Below are 19437 nucleotides of genomic sequence, written 5' to 3'. Positions count from 1 at the left end.
TGAGACCTGGAAAACATGCACTGTTGGGGTCCTGAGGAAAGAGAGTTTGCGGACCTGTGCTTTAGCAAATGCACAGGACTGCACAATGCCACGGGCCTTCCGAATCTGGTTCAGAAATAAATCTTCTAATTCACTGGTCTGCCTTTTGGCCTGGCAATGCCTTCCAAGAGCCAATACAAAAGTACTGGTGACAATACCAGCGTTAACAAAGCAGACACAAATGGGTAGAAATAGAAGAAAGCAAATTTTTTTTAGAGAAATTGTTTTTACACCAGGACAAAAAAGTCACTTAAATATTTGATCATGCAGCTTAATTTTTTGCACCACACAATTGTATTGCATGATATGTGCCCTTGTAATGACTGCCATGGAGTATTGAAAGGGGATAACAGCAAATGATAAATTACCAATATTTTTTTTTTCATCTAAATACTCAATGGCAATTCCCCCCCTATGTTGATTCAAGGTTTTATTTTTCAGAGACAGCTTCGTCAGTCACTCATAGCCACAGGGGAAGAGGAGCTACATTACATACCATCCATGGCCATGTATGTTGTTTTTTTTTGTAGAGATCTGTCTCTACCTTATTTAAAAGGGTAATAACCAAATGTAAGGTTTGCCACAGAGTTTTAGGAGAAAAGGAATTATCAGTAATTTGCCATTTTCCTTCTACAGAGTACTAAAACAATGGAGAAAGTAAAATGAAAACCAGTTACCTAACAAATACCTTTTTGTAGGGGCTTACCAAAAATCGGTGTACTTAGGTTTTTTCGGTGGCAGGTTTTAGCTCTATACTGCTCCTGTAGGAATAGCCAATGATGCAGCCAACGTAACACATACCCAGATACTCCTTTGTGATTTACATCAGCCGTACGGGTAACAGCAATTATTATGAAATGTAGATATAGCCTTGCAGTCATCGCTTTTCCCAATGGGCAATCCAACTGAAAGGGACATCTGGATTCTTGACTATTTAAGTTTGCATCCAACATAATTTTCATCTGACCCCTGCCTTCCTCAGATGAGGAGACTGGTAATATAACCAGGTGACAATGACAATAATATTAACTGCAAAATAAGTCATGCATTGCATTTAAATAGTATTGCTTTAAATCCTGAAGACAAGACCACCAACAATGGGTTACAATCCCACTGCTTTGCGCAAGAAGTGGAAGGAGGACACTGTATACCTTCCAGGGGTGTCAGAAAATGAAATGATCAGACATGCCAAGGACAATGTAGAAATCATAAATCTGGCTTAATCCCTGCCCCCTCATACTGATCTAGAATCCTGGCCATACATGATGTCCTTTGATAATTGGGCTGCAGGAATGTGACACTGTCACAAGGCACGCATCTTATATATATATATATATATATATATATATATATATATATATATAAATAAATAATAGGCGGATTCCGATTTTGCTGGTAAAAGTTCACACTATGCAGTTTAGGTTGTGCTCGGTCTAATTTAAAATTTAGAACTATTATGTAGCAAACAAACTAAGGGGGTCATTCAGACCCGCTCGCGAGCGCAGGACGCTCGCAAGCGGGTCGATGTTGCCCCACTGCGCATGCGCACGACGGAGGGAGCTCAGTCGTGCGCATGCGCGAGACCCGGATAGCGACGGGCTCTCCGTCGCTCCGGGTCTCGCGCCAAAGGGGGCGTGCTGTCGATGTTGATTGACAGCACGCCCCCTTTGGTGGGCGTGCCGGGGGCGTGGCTGCCAGACGGAGGCGTTCGCATGGGAACGCCTACCATCTGAAGCCGGCCCCACTGACATCACTAGTGATGTCAGTCGGAGTGATATTGGCTCTGATAGAGCCAAAATCACTCCAGGGCTTGCGGCAGCGAGACCCTACCGCAGGGTCTCCGTCGCAAGCCCGATGGTCGCGATGGTCTTGACCATCATCATGGATGCTCGCATAAGCTGTGGGTGGTCACCCACAGCTATGCGAGCGTCCAGGAGGACGCTCCATTTTCATGGAGGAGGGCCCTGATTCAGAGCGAGCGTTCGGCTCTGAATCAGGCCCTAAGAGCCATCTGTCACATGTATCATTTGGTTCATCATCATAGACAGACAGCTGCAAGTAGGGTTAAAGCTGCCCCCTTCCCCCAATAAAAATGTAAGAAATAAAAAAGATATACTGTATAAAAAGAATGAAGATTTATGCTGTCCATTAACTCACTTACCACCATTTGTCCTTGTTCTCTGCTCATCCTTTAGTTCTCGTTGCTTATTTTCCAAATATGTCTCCTCCTCTATTAATTGAAAAAACTCATCTTGAGGTATGGAGACAAAGTCCTGGCTTCAGCCTGGGTGGGACAAGAACAAATACACCAGAGGTTCCCAAACTCTGTCCTCAAGGCACCCTAAAGGTCCAAGTTTTAAGGATAACCATACTTGGACACAGGCAACTTAGTTAACTCAAAAGCCTGAGGTACTAAATATCTGTGCTCAACCATTGATATCCTTAAAACCTGAACTGTTAGGGTGCCTTTAGGACAGAGTTTGGGAACCTCTGAACTACACTATGTAGACAAAAGTGGTCAGTGACAGCAAATAGATCAACGAGATTTTATTGATGTCAGTACTTTTTAGGCCCACCACATGCAGTGATTACTGCAGACACCATTCTTGACAAACTGTCCACAAGTTTCTGGATAACAGCATGCAGTATGTTTTGCCATTCCGCCTTAAAGTACAGTGACCAACTGTGACACTGAAGAAGATCGAGTCAGCCTAGAACGCACCTGTCTCTCCAATTTGTCCCAGAGGTTTTCAATGGGGTTAAGATCTGGACTCTGAGCTACCGAATTTTCTGTATACCAGTCCAGCACCACCCTGGAAACATGTCATAGTTATCCATAGCTAGGATAATAGAACAGAGGGTTTCCATATAAAACCTGGGCACCCTGATAAACTTGTTCAGAGACTTGAGGTTGAGGATAGGCCGCTGAGACCCATTGGGTTTCTGAACTAAGAAAAAAGTGTAGAATAATAGCCCTTGCCCCGTTGTGAGGAGAGGACCTGAATTATTACTGCTGAATTCAGTAAGGACTGAATGGCTTTTTGGAGCAGCAGGGCCCTGGTTCAGTCCGATGGACATCCTCTGCAAAAGACCTGTTGGGGGGGGGGGGGGGGGGGTCGCCTCAGGAAGAAGGCGTATACGTGGGAGACCACTTCTCTGACCCAGGCATCTGATGTGGTTTGATGCCAAGCTTGGGTGAATTGAAGAAGTGGGCCTCCCACCCTGGGAGCCCCCAGGCAGAGGCCCGCCTCGTCAGGCTGCAGGCTTGTCCTCAGACTTGCCAGGTGGAAGTCTAGTAGCCCAGGCTTGTTTGGCTCTAGGCTTGGAGGCCTTCGCTGATGTCCATAAAGGACTGACCCTTGGCTTTGCCTTGAGGGCAAAGGCATGATGTCCATGGCTTTGTATTATATGCAGAGGGCAGGAACGCAGTCTTGCTAGACGCCAAAGTAGTCACAATTTTATCTAATTCTGGACCAAATAGGACATCTCTGCATAAGGCAGAGACTCTAGAGCCCATTTTGAAACTGTTTTCCAGGAACGTAGCCAAGGGATACGTCGGGCCACTACCAAATTGGCAGATATCCTGGAGGCCAGGAGAGCAGTAGCCATAACTGCTTCACTAAGTAGGAGGCTGCATCTCTAATGTGAGATATGTAGGACAGCTGTTCCCTCGAAGCATCATGGGGAAAAGTCTCTTCTAGGGCCTCTACCCAGCTCTCAATGGCTTTTGCCACCCAGGCTGTAGCCCTAGCAGGACGAGAAACAGCTCCAGTATGAGAGTATATAGATTTATGGACAAGCTTCTATATGTCTCCTTCAAGGAAGTTGCAGTATGAATTGGTAAGGTGGCATTTATAAGCAGACGTATTACATGAGAATCCACTGTTGTGGAAACTTCCCATTTAGTACAATCAGTAGCTGGAAGCGGGTAAAAGGAACTAAACAGTTTTGGAATTTGAAACCTTTTAACGGGCATATTCCAAGCTTCACTCACGTGATCAGATAGCTGGTCAGAGTGAGGGACCTCTGGTAAAACAACCTTTTGTCGCATAAAAAGTGCATGTTTTTTCTTATGAGCAGGTTCATTCTTTAACAGCTCTCACAAGAGCAGGTATATTTAGTTTAAAGGGTAGCTCCTCTTCTCCTGAGACGGAGTCAGAGGGAGAGAGATCTGCATCTTCTGTCTCCCCAGATGATATCTCAGAATCAGATAACTGTGGATTGGGAAGATATAGTACGTTTAATAGGTAAAGGTTTATTTGCTGAAAAACCATAGATGCATTAGCCAAACTCTGTACCGAGGTAGACAGTACGTCTATTCATGGGGGGGGAGGCAGAGGATTTGCCAGGAGTACCAGCTGTGGACATCCCATAGGGGGAGCTACCACGGGAACCGCTACTTGGTCCGCAAGTTTTGCCAGCATTTGTGAAAAGACAGCCCAGGGTAGGCCCTGAGGGAGAGACACCAGGGCTGATGGGCCTGGGGCTGTGTAACAATACAGATACCATCCTGAATGAGGTCCTCTGTAGCGAAGCCTGCAGAGCAGGACTTACAAGACACCAGCGTAGGAGGACTAGCATCAGGCTGCTCATTATTCTTGTGGCTATGGCTGGCAGAGGAAAGCATAATAGAACACAGTATGATACAGTGCAATTAATGCCTTGCAGTAGGTGTAATATGGCACAATGTAGTGTGCAAACGCGCTATATATGGCACAGTGTAGTGTGCAACCACTGTATATAGTATGCGATAGTGCTCTGTTATATAGCAGATGTGAGTTACAAGGAACCCCCAAATACCTTAGTATGTCAGGGTATAGTAGAAAAATAAGGGAGAGGTATAACTGACAGTATAGAAAGTAGAGATTAGCGCTAGCATAAGTCACATACAAACGCAGAGCAAAAATATTACATGTCTGTAATGGGCACTAAAAATTACTACAGTCCACAGCGGCTGGTAGGATATAGCGCTGTATAACCTGGCCCGTGGATACAGGGAGACTGGACCCAGCGTTTCCCGGAGACCTGCTTGTCTAAAATGGCTGCCGCGCATCTCTGAGGAAGCAGGGGAGGGAGGAGCAACTCAGGGAATGCCAAGACCGCAGTGGAAGGCGCCCTGAGCTGGGGGAGGGGCTGCAGAGAGGGTACCTTATCCCCTGGCTGATGTTAACCACTGGGTCCCCTGGCCTTTAAAATATGCCTCTGTACCAGTAACCTTATGCCCGTTTAGTGGTGTAGTGGGGGACCAGAGGTAAGACTCCACTAAGACGCAGGTCCCCACAAACGGGGTTCCGCCTTACCTGTCCCTTGGATTCCGGGCTGCAGTCACGTGTCCGGGGAGGCTGCTATCTAGTCCCCTTCGGAGCCCCGAGAACCTAGCACAGGCTTGGTGTCACGGCGCCGCAGAAGGGTGATCGGGCGGCAGTACAGATATCCGGAGGAGAGTTTGGTGCTGCTCACCCCTTTGTAAAAAAAATTTAAAGTAAATAAAAGCATAAAAGTAAAGCTTGGGCTGCTTAATACAGCTCACTGTTATAATGGTGGTCCAGCTCCTGCCGACACCAACAAAACTGAAGTGCCCTCAGTCCGTGGACGTAGTATAGGGGGAAAGACCGAAGCATCCAGGGATTGAAAAGCTTTGCTGTCTGGTCCTCCAGGTCCCACCTACACCCTAATGTCTCCATGTGGGGCCCTATGCACCCTGAAGAAGAAATGATGTTCTACTGACTTAAGGTGTCCATCTGGATCATATAGAAAGTAGGTATATTTTCTGTTCTGATCAGATAAAATAACCCCCAAGCTCTGATAAAATCCTGCATATGCCACCATCTAATGCAAATACTGCATACACACTAGATCAGTGGTGGCAAACCTGGGCACTCCAGCTGCTGTGGACTACATATCCCAGCATGCACTGCCAGAGTTTTGCTATTAGGGAATGTTAAACTGTCAGGGCATGCTGGGATATGCAGTCCCACAGCAGCTGGAGTGCCAGGGTACGCCACCACTGCTCTAGACCAATGAAGTATAGTCCTTTCCATGGATTGTATGGAACAACCCTTGTGCTGCATAGATTTGTTCTCTGTACGTACATCACGCACTGACTAAATTAGTGCCTCAGTCAGTTTGATTATACAACCTGTGCACAAGTATGGCTATCCTTAAACCTGGACCCATTAGGGTGCCTTGAGGACAGAGTTTGGGAAACCCTGGTATAGAGCAACAGGCACAGAATGTGATGGTCAGTAATGTCAGACTCAGTCATCCTCTTAGAATAGATTTCTGTTCCAGCTGTTTCACTACTTTAAATTTGATTCTTTAGATTATTTCCACAGCTGTACTGCTCCTTATCGGATCTTCTTACATACCTCGTAGGACTCCTGAACCAAGGTCAGTGGAATCCCAGTTGGCTAAGCCTCCCTGGCTTTGTGTGTTACAATACAATGTGTGGATGTTAGAGTCCATGCAGTATCAATTCATAATTACTAGGTCTAACAACCACCAATGCAGTGATAACAGGAGGGAGTGGGACACACACTTGCCCAAGTGGGCTGCACAATGATGAAAAAAAAAATCCCATGGATATACTAGACACGAAAATAATTAAGGTTGAAGACAGTTTAGAAAACATCCTTTCATTTAACATATAAAAAGAATTACCAAGAGGAAATACCCAGGAAGGACCACCCCAAACCAATACCCCACCCCCAAAAAAGAACACACAAATGTTTCATCCCTCTAATTAGAGTCCACAGAAGTTTCCTTGCACAGTCCAGTCACAGTATGGCCTTCCCCTTGAGCAGATAGGATTTATCCCAGACGAGTATACCAGCAGCAGAGAAGGTCAGTCTTCAGAACAGCCGCACTCCCGCTTTTATGCGATTCAGTTCAGCTGGACTCCAGAACATATGGTCAGACATTGTGGTGACAGCAGGAGAGCTGCAAATACATGTACATAGTATGTAAGTGTTCTTACGCTCCTTAGTAAGCTGAAGCCAATATTAAAGGAAGACGGTTAATGTGGTTACTGGGTAAGAAACACATGTAACAGATAAAGCTCTGGCTGCTCCTGGGACTATAGTTCCCTTCTCTAACAATGGGTTAAGTACTGTAACTCCCCCTTCTCCCCTCGCACTTTGCTGACCTGATCCAGGCCTGACTAAATTTCAATTTCTGCCTACCGAGAAACAGGATATTTACAGCCCACGCTCTTGGTAAATGCATCTGTACCATTCATTAGCAGCACTACAGCAGGCACAGAACAGTCACCCTCCCTTACTGCAGTCCAGGAGACAGGTCAGCAGATGTATGAACTAAAGAACATTTTCTCTCTATAGGAAATGTCTTTACAGGTACACAGCTATACATGACCAATCTTCTACTACCTCCATAAATCAAAGCAGACAATCATTCTGTATTACAGACGCATTTCCTATGCCTGGGAAAATGACTGCCAGAAATGATGGAGAGTAGATCAGTGAAGTAAAACCCGCTGGTGAGAGAACCTCTAACAACATTAGAGGCTGCAATCCCTAACGCTATAACAGCAGCTGACAAACTCTTCACATGACACTATCCTCATTTGGGATCACACTGCACAACCTATAAACAAAACGGTGTACAGCTCTTTATAATATATACAGAGCCTTTATAAAAAGAAATTCCTTTTTGAGTCATGTATCCAACAAGGCCTGATAAGGTGATACAACATTTACAGTGTCAGTCAGTAATGCTATACTATTTCATCTATTGTGTGAGCACAGCAGCTTCTATGCTGTCATTACTGGTGTTTCCTACAATCACTTAGGTGGGGCCCTTATTATGCATGTAACCCACCTCACTCCTGCCCCTACTACAAGCTCCATGTTACAGTGATTACAGGAAGGAGGACAATGATCAGAGCGATCTGGAGGCAATTAATGGCCAGTTCCACAATTGAAACAAAAACATGGACAGGGTGAGGTCGAACCTGGAATGCTGACATGCTAATAATCTGATTTAAAGCATTTTACAATGTCTGCTTTACCATCATGTCTGAAATTAAGAAGACACTGTTAAAATCACATTATCAGCATGTTGGCATCCCAGGTTCACCCTGTCCTCCACATTTTCAATAACCAAACTCTCATACCCAGCACATGAGGAGACTATAGTATGGCCCTTAGGACGGATCCACCCGTAGCAAGGCGTTCATCTCAGCTCAGGCCCTATTTTTGTGGCGTAATCATAAGAATTGGATATGTAATAAGTGTCAAATATGTTAATAAACATGCAGTGCATCCCTTTTTTATTGAGGGTCAGCTCCTCTCTTTGGTAGCGGCCGTCTACAAGCGGAGGATGTTTTTGATTATTAGTTGATAGAAGTGTGATAAGCCTCCATAGTGCCCTCTGCTCTATCCTTCTGATTTACTTGAGCACTGATTTGGGGGGTGAAGCAATTGTTTTATAGGGCACCTGAACTAATGAGCACTCGATGGAACACTGAATTGCTGCTGCGTTGGCGTGCATATGCGCGGTTAGACATTTTTGCTCGCAGCCTCCTGAGGTGGCGAGCAGAATGTGCGATAAGTCTGCTGTTTGGGCGCCCAGACCAGGCCATTAGACGGGATTAGCTGCTATACGTGGCTAAACTCTGTGCTTTTGGACGTGCACACTCGGCAACAATTGAATTGCTTTGTTGGGCACCCAGAAAACAATTATCGCCCGTTTGACTGAAACCGAGAAACCACTGGCTGTATGCCCATAGGACCTCATTAACAGTTAGACATAAACACAAGTTACAACTCATTTAAAATCTAACAATAAGCTTTTTTTTTGTACTGACATTAGATTTTACAAACATTAATAGCAGAAATAGAAGTTACTAAATACGTTGGTGAATGTGCAGAAATATGTGCTTCTCACCTCATCTGTATTCTGTGTCCATTTCTCCGAGCTTCAGAGTCCTGCTGTTCTAGCACCGACATCATGGAGTAACTGTCAATTAGGAGACAGCCAGGGTCCTCAGTCTGCCCAGGTACTACCCCTAATGGATACTCGCCCCACTTCACAAATTCTGCAGAAAGAAAGGAATTGTTATCACAATACACAAACACTGACAAATACAACAGTTTTTATCAGACACATTTACTGTAAATCTGACCTGTCATGTAGTTCTCAGAAAACTAAATGAATTGTACATCCTGAATACAAGGCCCTACTACTGCATACCTTTCTTCTGGTGCTTTCCTCACATAATGGTTTAAGGTTTAGATAAATGAGCAGTTGGTGAGGACTGTGCAACCTGTCTGATAGATCTGAAATAAGAGGTGATCGGTATGAATGACCGCCGGACCTAAGTCCAGCAGTTGAAATCCCGAAGCCGAAAGACCGGCACCACTGAAAACCCTCATCTGTAAGTACACTAACTAACCTAACCCTCTCCTCCCCCCTAACCCACCCCTAGGGGTGCCTAAACCTATCCCTCCCGTCCCCGCAGCCTAAACCTAACCTCCCTATCCCCTAGCCTAACTCTAACCCCCCCTCCCCCTAGCCTAACCCTCCTGGAGGGGGGGTTGGGGGGTGCCTAACCCTAAGTTTCCCCCGGGATCTCCTAACCTAACCCTACCCCCTGCGGCTGTCCGTGCCTGCCGGCCAGCTTACCTTCGTTCGGTATGCCAGGCTCCTGGCGTAGCGATAAGCACCGGGATTTCAACGCCTATCATTTGTCCCCTGTTGGGATTGCACAGCATTTTGACTGCTGGCTTCCTGACTGCATACCAATAAGAGTCATTCTCCAGCCTCACTGGCTAGCAGGATCTCTAGTCTTTTATGACACACCGCAAGTCTACTTTTCTCTCAGCCCCCTTCCTAGAAGCTGAAATTTCCAATTCAACTCTAATGCATTTCTGGGAACGCGAATACCAGGACAAAACAAGAGGGGAGGACATGAAAAAATATATTTATCTCCAGATATATTGTACAAAATGTTGTTGTTTTATAGATTTACTCAACTTCCTCATTAATCTGAATCCTGACTGGTCAAGCACATGCAAAACTCAGTGTGCCCATTGTTCATCCTGTACATAGCAGTATGCAGATTTTTTTACACCCAGCACAAATGGAGAAGAGAAATATCTTCAGTAAAAAGAATAGTTTTACAACTAGCTAAAATGATAACTGTAAGGGTGTTTTATACACTGTCTATTACAGGGACTATACAAGGTCCTCCAGGATCTTCCTACAGATGCAGTGGGAAGGAACAGGAATAGCCGGGATACAACACAATAGCTCACGGTAAGAGATCTCAGACTACAGCTTCCAGGGCAGAGGATGGAAACAAAAGGACAAAAAAATATTATTATTACACTTACGTGTTAGTTTATTTTAAGTCTATATAGGTCAGCCCAACTCTGCCATTGAGGCACAATATTTCAATACTGAACTGTAAAAATACTTTGTGCCCAAAATATTAATGGTTTCCATGTGACCCCTTATAGAAAATAAGCCCTACCGCTTTGTATAGAGAACAATGGAAGAACCAGTGACCATGCCACTTGTTCTGCAAAACAATCCGCATTCTAATCAGTTTTTTCGTGTCTTACATCAGTAATGCAGTTGATAAGTTGCTACCTTTCAGAGTGGCCAGTTCTGTAATAGGTGTATAGATCTAGCTCAAACTCTTATGATAAAGACAATGGTCAAATTAAGCATTCTCGGTTAAGAGATAAAAAATATGAGATATGGTAAGAACTTACCCTTGTTATCTCTATTTCTACGAAGTCCATAGGGTTCCACAGGATACCTTGGGGTATAGGTGTGACGTCAGTCGCAGGGCACCAAAGAGTTAAGCTTTCAGCCTCCCAGGATGCACTAGGTCCCCCTCCTATACCCCGCCCCCGGGCCAAGGCACCTCAGTTAGTTACCAAGCCATAGGCCGGAGGAGGAGAAGGAAGAGAGAGAACAAAGATCTGGACACATACAAGAATCACATTCTCACCAGAGGGAGACGGAAAACCGGTGACCAGAGCAAAGCCCATCTGCAGCACAGGTGCGACAGGGCGGGAGTCCTGTGGAACCCTATGGACTTCGTAGAAATAGAGATAACAAGGGTAAGTTCTTACCATCTCTCATATTTTCTACTTCAGGGTCCATAGGGTATCCACAGGATACCTTGGGGATGTCCCAAAGCAGTATCCTTTAAGGGTGGGGACGCTCCTGTGCAGAAAGGAGAATCCGCCGCCCGAAGGAAGCATCCTGAGAGGCGAAGGTGTCAAACCTGTAATACCTCACGAAGGTATCGACAGAAGACCACGTAGCAGCCTTGCAGATCTGAACTGCCGAGGCACCACGTCGAGCTGCCCACGAAGGACCCACAGACCTAGTGGAATGAGCCTTCAGAGAAGGAGGGACCGGTAGGCCTTCATGAAGATAAGCTTCAGAAATAGCCATACGGATCCAGGCTGCCAAAGTTTGCTTTGAAGCAGGCCAACCCTTTTTACAGAAGCCATAGAGGACAACAAAGTGTCCTACTTCCTAAACGAAGAAGTGCGGTCAACATAAGTCCTTAAGGCCCGCACAACATCCAAAGAGGCCTCACCCACGGAAAGACCCGGTGAGTTAAAGGCCGGAACAACTATTTCCTCGTTAACATGAAACTGGGAAACAACTTTGGGAAGAAACTCGGGCCGAGTGCGGAGCACTGCCCTGTTCCCATGAAAAACCAAGAAAGGGGGTCTACAAGAAAGAGCCCCTAACTCAGAAACACGTCTGGCTGAAGCAACGGCCAGAAGGAAAACAGTCTTAGCTGTTAGCCATTCAATATCCACTGAGCCCAGTGGTTCAAACGGCGGTCCTTGGAGAGCCCTCAGGACCACAGCCAAATCCCAAGGCGCCACAGGTGGAACAAAGGGCGGCTGAATACGGAGAACACCTTGCATAAAGGTGCGCACAACCGGGACTGTAGCAATCCTACGGTGAAACCAGACAGATAGGGCCGAAACCTGTACCTTCAAAGAAGCAAGGCGAAGCCCATGATCTAGTCCCGCTTGCAGGAAGGCGAGAATCCGAGACAGACGAAACTCCCGCGGTGCATAACCTCTCGGTCGACACCACTGGAAGAACGTATGCCACACGCGATGGTATATCCTCGCGGAAGACGGTTTCCGAGCTCGTAACATGGTACGCACCACAGAGCTGGAAAACCCCCGGGACCTCAGCATGGCCGTCTCAACAGCCACGCCGCCAAAGACAGCCGAGTCAGGTCCGGGTGAAGACAAGGACCCTGAGACAGAAGGTCCGGTCGTAGCGGCAACCGCAGAGGACTGTCCACGGACAGACCCTGAAGGTCTGAGAACCAGTGCCGTCTGGGCCACGCGGGAGCTATCAACAGGAGCGTCCCTCCTTCCTGTTTGAATTTCCGGATCACCCGTGGAAGAAGGGAGACCGGAGGGAACAGGTATGCGAACCTGAACGTCCACCGGACGGACAGAGCATCCACCAGAGACGCCCCTTCGTCTCTTGTGCGAGACCCGTACACCGGCAACTTGTTGTTGTGCCGGGACGCCATGAGGTCGATTTCTGGAAGACCCCACCTGTCCACCAGTAGTTGAAAAACGTCCGGGTGCAGGGACCATTCCCCTGGATGAACGTCCTGGCGACTTAGAAAGTCCGCCTCCCAATTTAGCACTCCCGGGATGAAGACCGCTGATATGGCCGGAAGATTGCGCTCCGCCCAAACCAGGATCCGAGAGACCTCTACGAGAGCCGCCCGACTGCGAGTTCCTCCTTGCCTGTTTATGTAGGCCACGGTGGTAGCATTGTCCGACTGGACCTGCACCGGGTGACCCCGGAGAAACCGCTGTGCCTGCAGGAGAGCATTGAAGACCGCACGGAGTTCCAAGATATTTATTGGAAACTCCGCTTCTGTCGGCGTCCACCTGCCCTGGAACAAGTGTGGACCCGAAACTGCTCCCCAGCCCCGAAGACTGGCGTCCGTTGTCAACAGGACCCAATTTGGAACCCAGAACGGACGTCCCTTGTTGAGGTGGGTCGTCTTTAACCACCACGCAAGGGACAGGCGAACCTCCGGGGTGAGCACAATCGTCTGGAACTTCAGAGACTGAGGCAGCCCGTTCCACTTGGACAGGATCAGGTGCTGCAGAGGTCTGGAGTGAAACTGGGCGTATTCCACCATGTCGAACACCGACACCAAGGAGCCCAGTAACCTCATCGCCGAGTGTAAGGACACCCGGCGGCTGTGCAGACAACTGCGCACCCTTAACTGTAAAGCAGAGATCTTGTCCTCCGTCACGAAGATCCTTTGCTGTCCCGAGTCCAATAAGGCTCAAAGATGCAGAATCCTCCGAGACGGGATTAGAGTGGACTTCTGCCAGTTGATTAGCCAGCCGTGCCGTTGCAGCAGTGCAATGGTCAGGTCCAAGCGGTGTAACAGGAGCTCTGGAGATCCTGCCACCAATAACAGGTCGTCCAAGTACGGCAACATGCGGACTCCTTGCAGCCGCAGAGAAGCCGCCATGACCGCCATCACCTTGGTGAAAACACGTGGTGCTGTCGCCAGGCCAAAAGGTAACGCCCGAAACTGGAAGTGGTCGCTGCGGATTGCAAACCGAAGGAACTCTTGATGGCGCAAAAGAATAGGGACATGCAGGTAAGCGTCCTGTATGTCCAATGACACCATGTAGTCCCCAGGTTCCAGCGCCAGAATGATGGACCGTAGGGTCTCCATCCGAAACTTCGGGACCCGCAAAGACTTGTTGAGTGCTTTGAGGTTGAGAATCGGACGATATGACCCATTGGGTTTCTGTACCAAAAATAGATTTGAATAGAAACCCTGGCCCCTCTGGGAGAATGGAACAGGCACTATAACTCCAGCCTGGAGCATAGTGTGCAATACCTTCCGCAGCTCCGTAGCCTTGTTCCGGTCTGATGGTAGACCCGTGGTGAAGAATCGAGCCGGGGGTCTGTGCCGGAAGGAGAGGGCGTACCCGTGGGAGACCACCTCCAGAACCCAAGTGTCTGTCGTAGTGAACGACCAACACCGGGAGAACTGCAGCAGGCGGCCTCCCACCCTGGGATCCCCCAAGGGGAGACCCGGACCGTCAGGCCGCAGGCTTGTCATCTGGCTTGGGGGCCGGACGTCTGGTACTCCATGCCTGTTTCCGGGGCTTGACCGATTTCTTAGGGCCAGCCTGTCGAGGAAACGACTGTGGTTTGGGCCTTCCCTGGGCCCTAGATGACCGAAAGGATGATGGTCCAGAACCAGAAGGAGCAGCGGCCGACGGGAGACAAGCAGATTTGGCTGCCGCCAGCGTGGCCACAATCTTATCCAGATCCGGACCGAAGAGAACTTCTCCGGTAAACGGCAACGCTTCCAGACCTTTCTTAGAATCTGCGTCCGCCTTCCAGGATCGCAGCCACAAGGTGCGACGAGCAGCTACCCCTGCTGAAGAAATTCTAGACACCAGAGTACTAATGTCTAGAGCCGCCTCGTTGATGTAGGTGGCCGAATCACGGAGATTGCCAATCAACTCCGCCTGTTCGGCCGGATTCAAAAGAAGCCTCTAATGAATCCGCCCAGCGCTCCATCGCTCTGGCAACCCAGCAAATGGCCATAGCCGGCCGTGCTGCCCCCCCTGCAAGGGAATAAGCGGACTTCAGGCAGATTTCTACCTTGCGGTCCGTAGCATCCTTAAGGGAGGACATGGATGGCATCGGCAATGTGGCACTACGGACAAGACGGGTCACGTGAGAATCCACCTGTGGAGGGGATTCCCACTTAGCAAAATAATTATCCGCGAACGGATAAGCCACCGCCAGGCGTCTCTGCGGCTGGTATCTTTTGCCAGGTTGTTTCCACGCCTCCTCTAAATGGTCCACCAACTGACCCGAAAGAGGAAAGACTGTGGCATCGCCCTTCACATCTTTGAAAAAGGCATACTTAGATTTAGCCGCTGGGGGAACTTCGTCCTCAATCACCAAGGCTGTGCGGACCGCCCGAATAAGTCCAGGAATATATACTTTGGACTTAGCATCAGCGTCCTTAGTATGGAGAGGTTCCTGATCGTAAGGATCCAGAATCTCCCCATCATCAGACGTCCCTTCGTCATCCTCATAAGGAGCGGACAGAGACGCCACCGGCCTTTTATGAGGCCGCATCACAGACTCCCCTTGCAACACATCCGACAAGTGCTGTACAGAACTCGTCAGGGAGTTAACCCACGCTGGCTCCTGAGAACCCGGGAGCGGGGAAATAGGGAGACTGTGGGGTACCACCAATTGTCGTGGGAACCCCTGCATGGGTGACGACACCACAGACTGCTGGGACAAACCCATCGGAGTAAACGCGGGCTGCGGAGCTAACTGGCCCACTAAAGCTGTTAACGCCTGAGCGAAACAAGCCCAGGGCGGCTCCTGTACCGGTGCTGTAACCGTAATAGGCCGCGCCATGGACAAACACTGCCGGCAAAGGCCCTCCGCGCTACCCTCCCCCTCCGCTAACGGTACTTTGCACGTGGTACACTGTAGCCGGAGGGGAAAATCACTTTCAGACATGATGGCACCACGTATGTGACCTCTCTCACCAATTAAGTATTAAATAGGCGAGAGACCACCCTGCAGCACCGCACCGCAAGGGCTTTAGCAGAAAGAACAGGGACAGTAATAAAGCTGACAGTTTAGAGAAGAAAAGTTACAGGCAGCGCTAGCACAGTCACATACAATGCAGAGAAATAACAATTCCTGCACTAACAGCGCTGATCACTCAACTACACAGACACAGGGCCTGGTAGGACACAGCGCTGCATACACAGACCTGAGCCACAGCGGAGGAGAGGTATGCGGGGGGACCCAGACCACGATGCTTCCTTCCAGACTTCCAGCAGCGTTCACCATGCGTTGCAGAGAAGATGGCCGCCGAGGAGCAGAGAGAAGCTGGCCTGGGGGAGGAGCGCTGACACAGGACCAGTCAGCACAGTGCAGAGAGGGCTGTGTGCAGCGGGGGAGGCGCCGGCTGTGAGACAGGGAAGGCACGCTCCCCTGGCATGCATTTAACCCCTGGGACGCCGCAGCGCTACCGCTCTGCTGCGGTCCGCTGTCCCAGGGGGTAGTGGAAGCGCAGGTTGGTCGCCTGGCTCCACGCTGCAGCCAGTCCCCAGGGAGCCCCCTGCCTGGGGACTTAGGACCATGTGATCAGCGGGGACCCACCGCGGGACCCCGCTGCTTACCTCTGTCCCCCTTGAATCCGGCCATGGTCCGGAGCATCTGGGGTCACCGCTAGCTGTGACCCCAGACGCCCACCAGCATCCCCGGATCAGTACCGGCGTTCTGGTACCGGCGGGGTGTAGGGAAGACAGCATGGACGTCAGGACTGACTGTCCATGCTGTTCATCCAGATGTGCAGCCACAGCTGCATGAAGAAAAAGCTTCAGGGGCTCTTCTAGCCCCCACTCCAACAGGTGCACCCGACTCCGGCCGGGCACCAAACTAAACTGAGGTGCCTTGGCCCGGGGGCTGGGTATAGGAGGGGGACCTAGTGCATCCTGGGAGGACTGAAAACTTAACTTAACTCTATAGTGCCCGATGCCTGACGTCATCTCCTATACCCCAAGGTATCCTGTGGATACCCTATGGACCCTGAAGTAGAAAGTGCATTAAAATAAACACAGTAATTGTGCCTTTCCAGCCATTGCATTTCACATTTTATTCCTGCACTTAAAATATGTTACATAACAGCACAGCCCACTTCCCATGCACCAATATATTATTTGGTGGGGGTCTTTTTGCTAGGAAGTGCCACTATTTGTTTGGACAGTGCTCAACTCGCTTCCCATCAGGCAGCCTAAGAGGGGTTACACACCCTGAAATGAAAGTCTGTTGTTGGAAAGGGAGCCATATACAAAATAAAGCCTCTTTAAGAATATTAAATTCAACTTACTATATAGTGTATTGTATAAAAAAACACCAAAACAATGAGAGCACTGAAATCATTCTAGATGGATTCCACTTGCCGTTCATCATAGACTAAGGAAAGCGATACCTGAACTGACTCCCCATGCAGAGCCCTCTAATGCCGCTCTTCCCTCCGATGCAGTTTTCAGATTGATCTTCTGAATGTATTCCTCCTCGTTGGACTCTGTGATCATCTCCTCATCGTCTGATTGCTCACTCATATTCTCGTCCTCTTCCTCCTCACGTACTGTGCTCCTCCAGCGATCATAGCCTCTAGCTTTTGACACCCGCTGTATTTTCAACTGCAAACTCTCGACAGTGTAGATAGACCGATCACCATCGTCTAAAAAGACATCGGTGCCGTCATCCTGGATGTAGATAGAGCAAAGGCACAGCAACTTCTCCTGAGAGGTGACCGGCAAGCGAGTCCTCATGAATGAAAAGATCCTGATGAAAAGGGCAAATAATACAGCTCACGTATAACATGGGTAACAATTATATTCTCTCCTAATATAAGGGGACGGCAATGCATGAATTGAACAGTAACACCTGGAAGTATTTTAGTGTGTAAAACAAACAGGCCTTACAGCTTCAGGAGGTGCGGGGTGGCCCAGCTTGGATACTCAAGGCACTTCAGCATCAACTTTTTCCATTGAAAAGATACACTGTGAGCAAATAGCTTCCACCTGCTCTTCACAGTTATCTGGGAGCGTGAAGGTACCATGGATTTCTTTTCTGATTGAAAGAAATGTAAGTTAGAAGCATGAACTCTGTGGTCTTAAATGTATTTCTGGAACAGTTGCCAACATTAAGTTGATGGAAGAGTCTACTACTCTGCTGATTAGGGAAGCTCTGTCAACTCCAAGGGTTTTGTTTTTTTGTGTTTTTACCAAGTGGCTTGTCGGTGACTCTGGCTGTGGCATTTTAAAGGGCAAGAATATTAAATGTAAAACTAGGAGTGTTTAGCATCTATTACTGCCCTTCTAAACCCTGCGGCTTTGAAAGAGGCTACTTTGTAAATATACCCCCAAGTCTGGGAACGTCCTGTTGTCCCCATCACCCTGCTCACATTTATTTGCACACTAGTGGGCAGGTCACTGCCTTCCAGAAGATCAGCCCATTCCACTCTGGAAATACTCTGCGAATGTTCTGAATGTCTGTTTAGCAACAGAATATTCTTCTATCTCCATCCACTTCAAATCAGGGACAGAGATCAAGAAATATACAAAAGTGAGTTTTGCCCCTTATTGTAAGAGAATTGGATAACTGGGAACCTGGGGAAAGTCTGCAGCACATATTAATATGTAACTATATACTAGGAGAAGAGAAAAGATGGATGGGGACCATGTCTTGAGTATATTTATAGCAAATGTGGAATCAGTAAGTCATACACTGGGTGGACAACTACAGATATTTCACTCCTTAAACGTGTGATATCGGCCTGTGTTCTGTGATGTCTGGTAAGGAATCACCTCACAAGTGCAGGAAAAAAAAAAAAATGCAAAAAAGATAGCATACCCAAGGTAGAGAGGTGAAATCGGGACATTCACCCCATGGAAGGGCGAGTAAGCAGGGGAACAATATACAAATTTAATAGGGGAAATCGACAGACTGGACAGGGAAATATTTACTAGTGTCAGAGAATGGCAAACTTTTCTAGGTAGTGCAGCTGTATCAAAGGCACCCTATATGCAGCCACTGTGTGGCCTGAGCATATATTCATGAGACTGTGCCCTACCCAATTTTACTGGTTGCAAAAAATCCAAAAAGTTAAATGTTTCACACCCACCTGCGCTGTAATTGGCTGTCAAAATTTCAGAAATCCAGCAGGAGAGATAGTGTTCCCTGGCTTCTGTGTCACACTCCTTGCTCAGTCCCAGACCTGCAAACATTTTCTCCAATAGCTCCTGAGTGAATGCTGAGGAGTGCAAGACCTTCAGTAGTGGCTGCCAGAAACGCAATAGGGTCTGGGGGAGGTGAAAATCTTCACCTTGGTCTGAATGTGGCAGAGGAGGTTTCAGAAATAAGGATAAGGCACCAATGGCAAGAATACCTAACATGTGAACTCTATCATTTAAAATGCATACATTGTAAAACAGAAAAGTGCCTGGGACTGGTCTTTGGTATCCAGTACAGCTTCTATGTGGCACTGTTCTATTTCAAACTGCTCTAAGCCATATGAAGCAATGTTTACCATTATCCCAAGTCATTAATTGCACCAATGAGTACCATATTTTTAGAAGTTGCTAATACACAGCCCTGCTTTTCTCCCTTTATACAAATGACTGCACCTCTGGGGATCCATTGGTCAAACTCCTGAAATTTGCAGATAACACTACAGTCATCTGACCGATTAAAGACGGGGATGAGTCCGCTTATAAAAGAGGTGGACTGGTTGGCACAGTGGTGCAGCCAGAATAATTTAGAGCTAAACCTGTCCAAGAGAGTTGA

At 48.0% G+C, this 19437-nt stretch overlaps 1 protein-coding gene across 1 annotated transcript in view; it reads right to left on the bottom strand.

The window, feature by feature from the left end:
- Positions 1–6627: 6627 nt before the first annotated feature.
- The window catches only part of LAS1L (LAS1 like ribosome biogenesis factor), a 62009-nt gene continuing 49199 nt past the window's right edge, over positions 6628–19437 (bottom strand). Inside the window, exons 9-13 of the mRNA XM_088478209.1 lie at positions 18776–18982; positions 17574–17721; positions 17075–17433; positions 8944–9094; positions 6628–6978 (exon numbers count right to left, since the gene is read on the bottom strand). Of these exons, the coding sequence (XP_088334335.1) occupies positions 6891–6978; positions 8944–9094; positions 17075–17433; positions 17574–17721; positions 18776–18982 (953 nt within the window). The 3' untranslated portion in view covers positions 6628–6890. The remainder of the gene's footprint in view (positions 6979–8943; positions 9095–17074; positions 17434–17573; positions 17722–18775; positions 18983–19437) is intronic.

Source organism: Taudactylus pleione, unplaced genomic scaffold (assembly GCF_031769625.1).
Source record: "Taudactylus pleione unplaced genomic scaffold, aTauple2 ptg000211l, whole genome shotgun sequence".
In the NCBI taxonomy this organism is placed as follows: Eukaryota; Metazoa; Chordata; class Amphibia; order Anura; family Myobatrachidae; genus Taudactylus; species Taudactylus pleione.
Note: the sequence above shows the minus strand (reverse complement) of the source record. Positions and strands in the feature narration are given on the sequence as shown.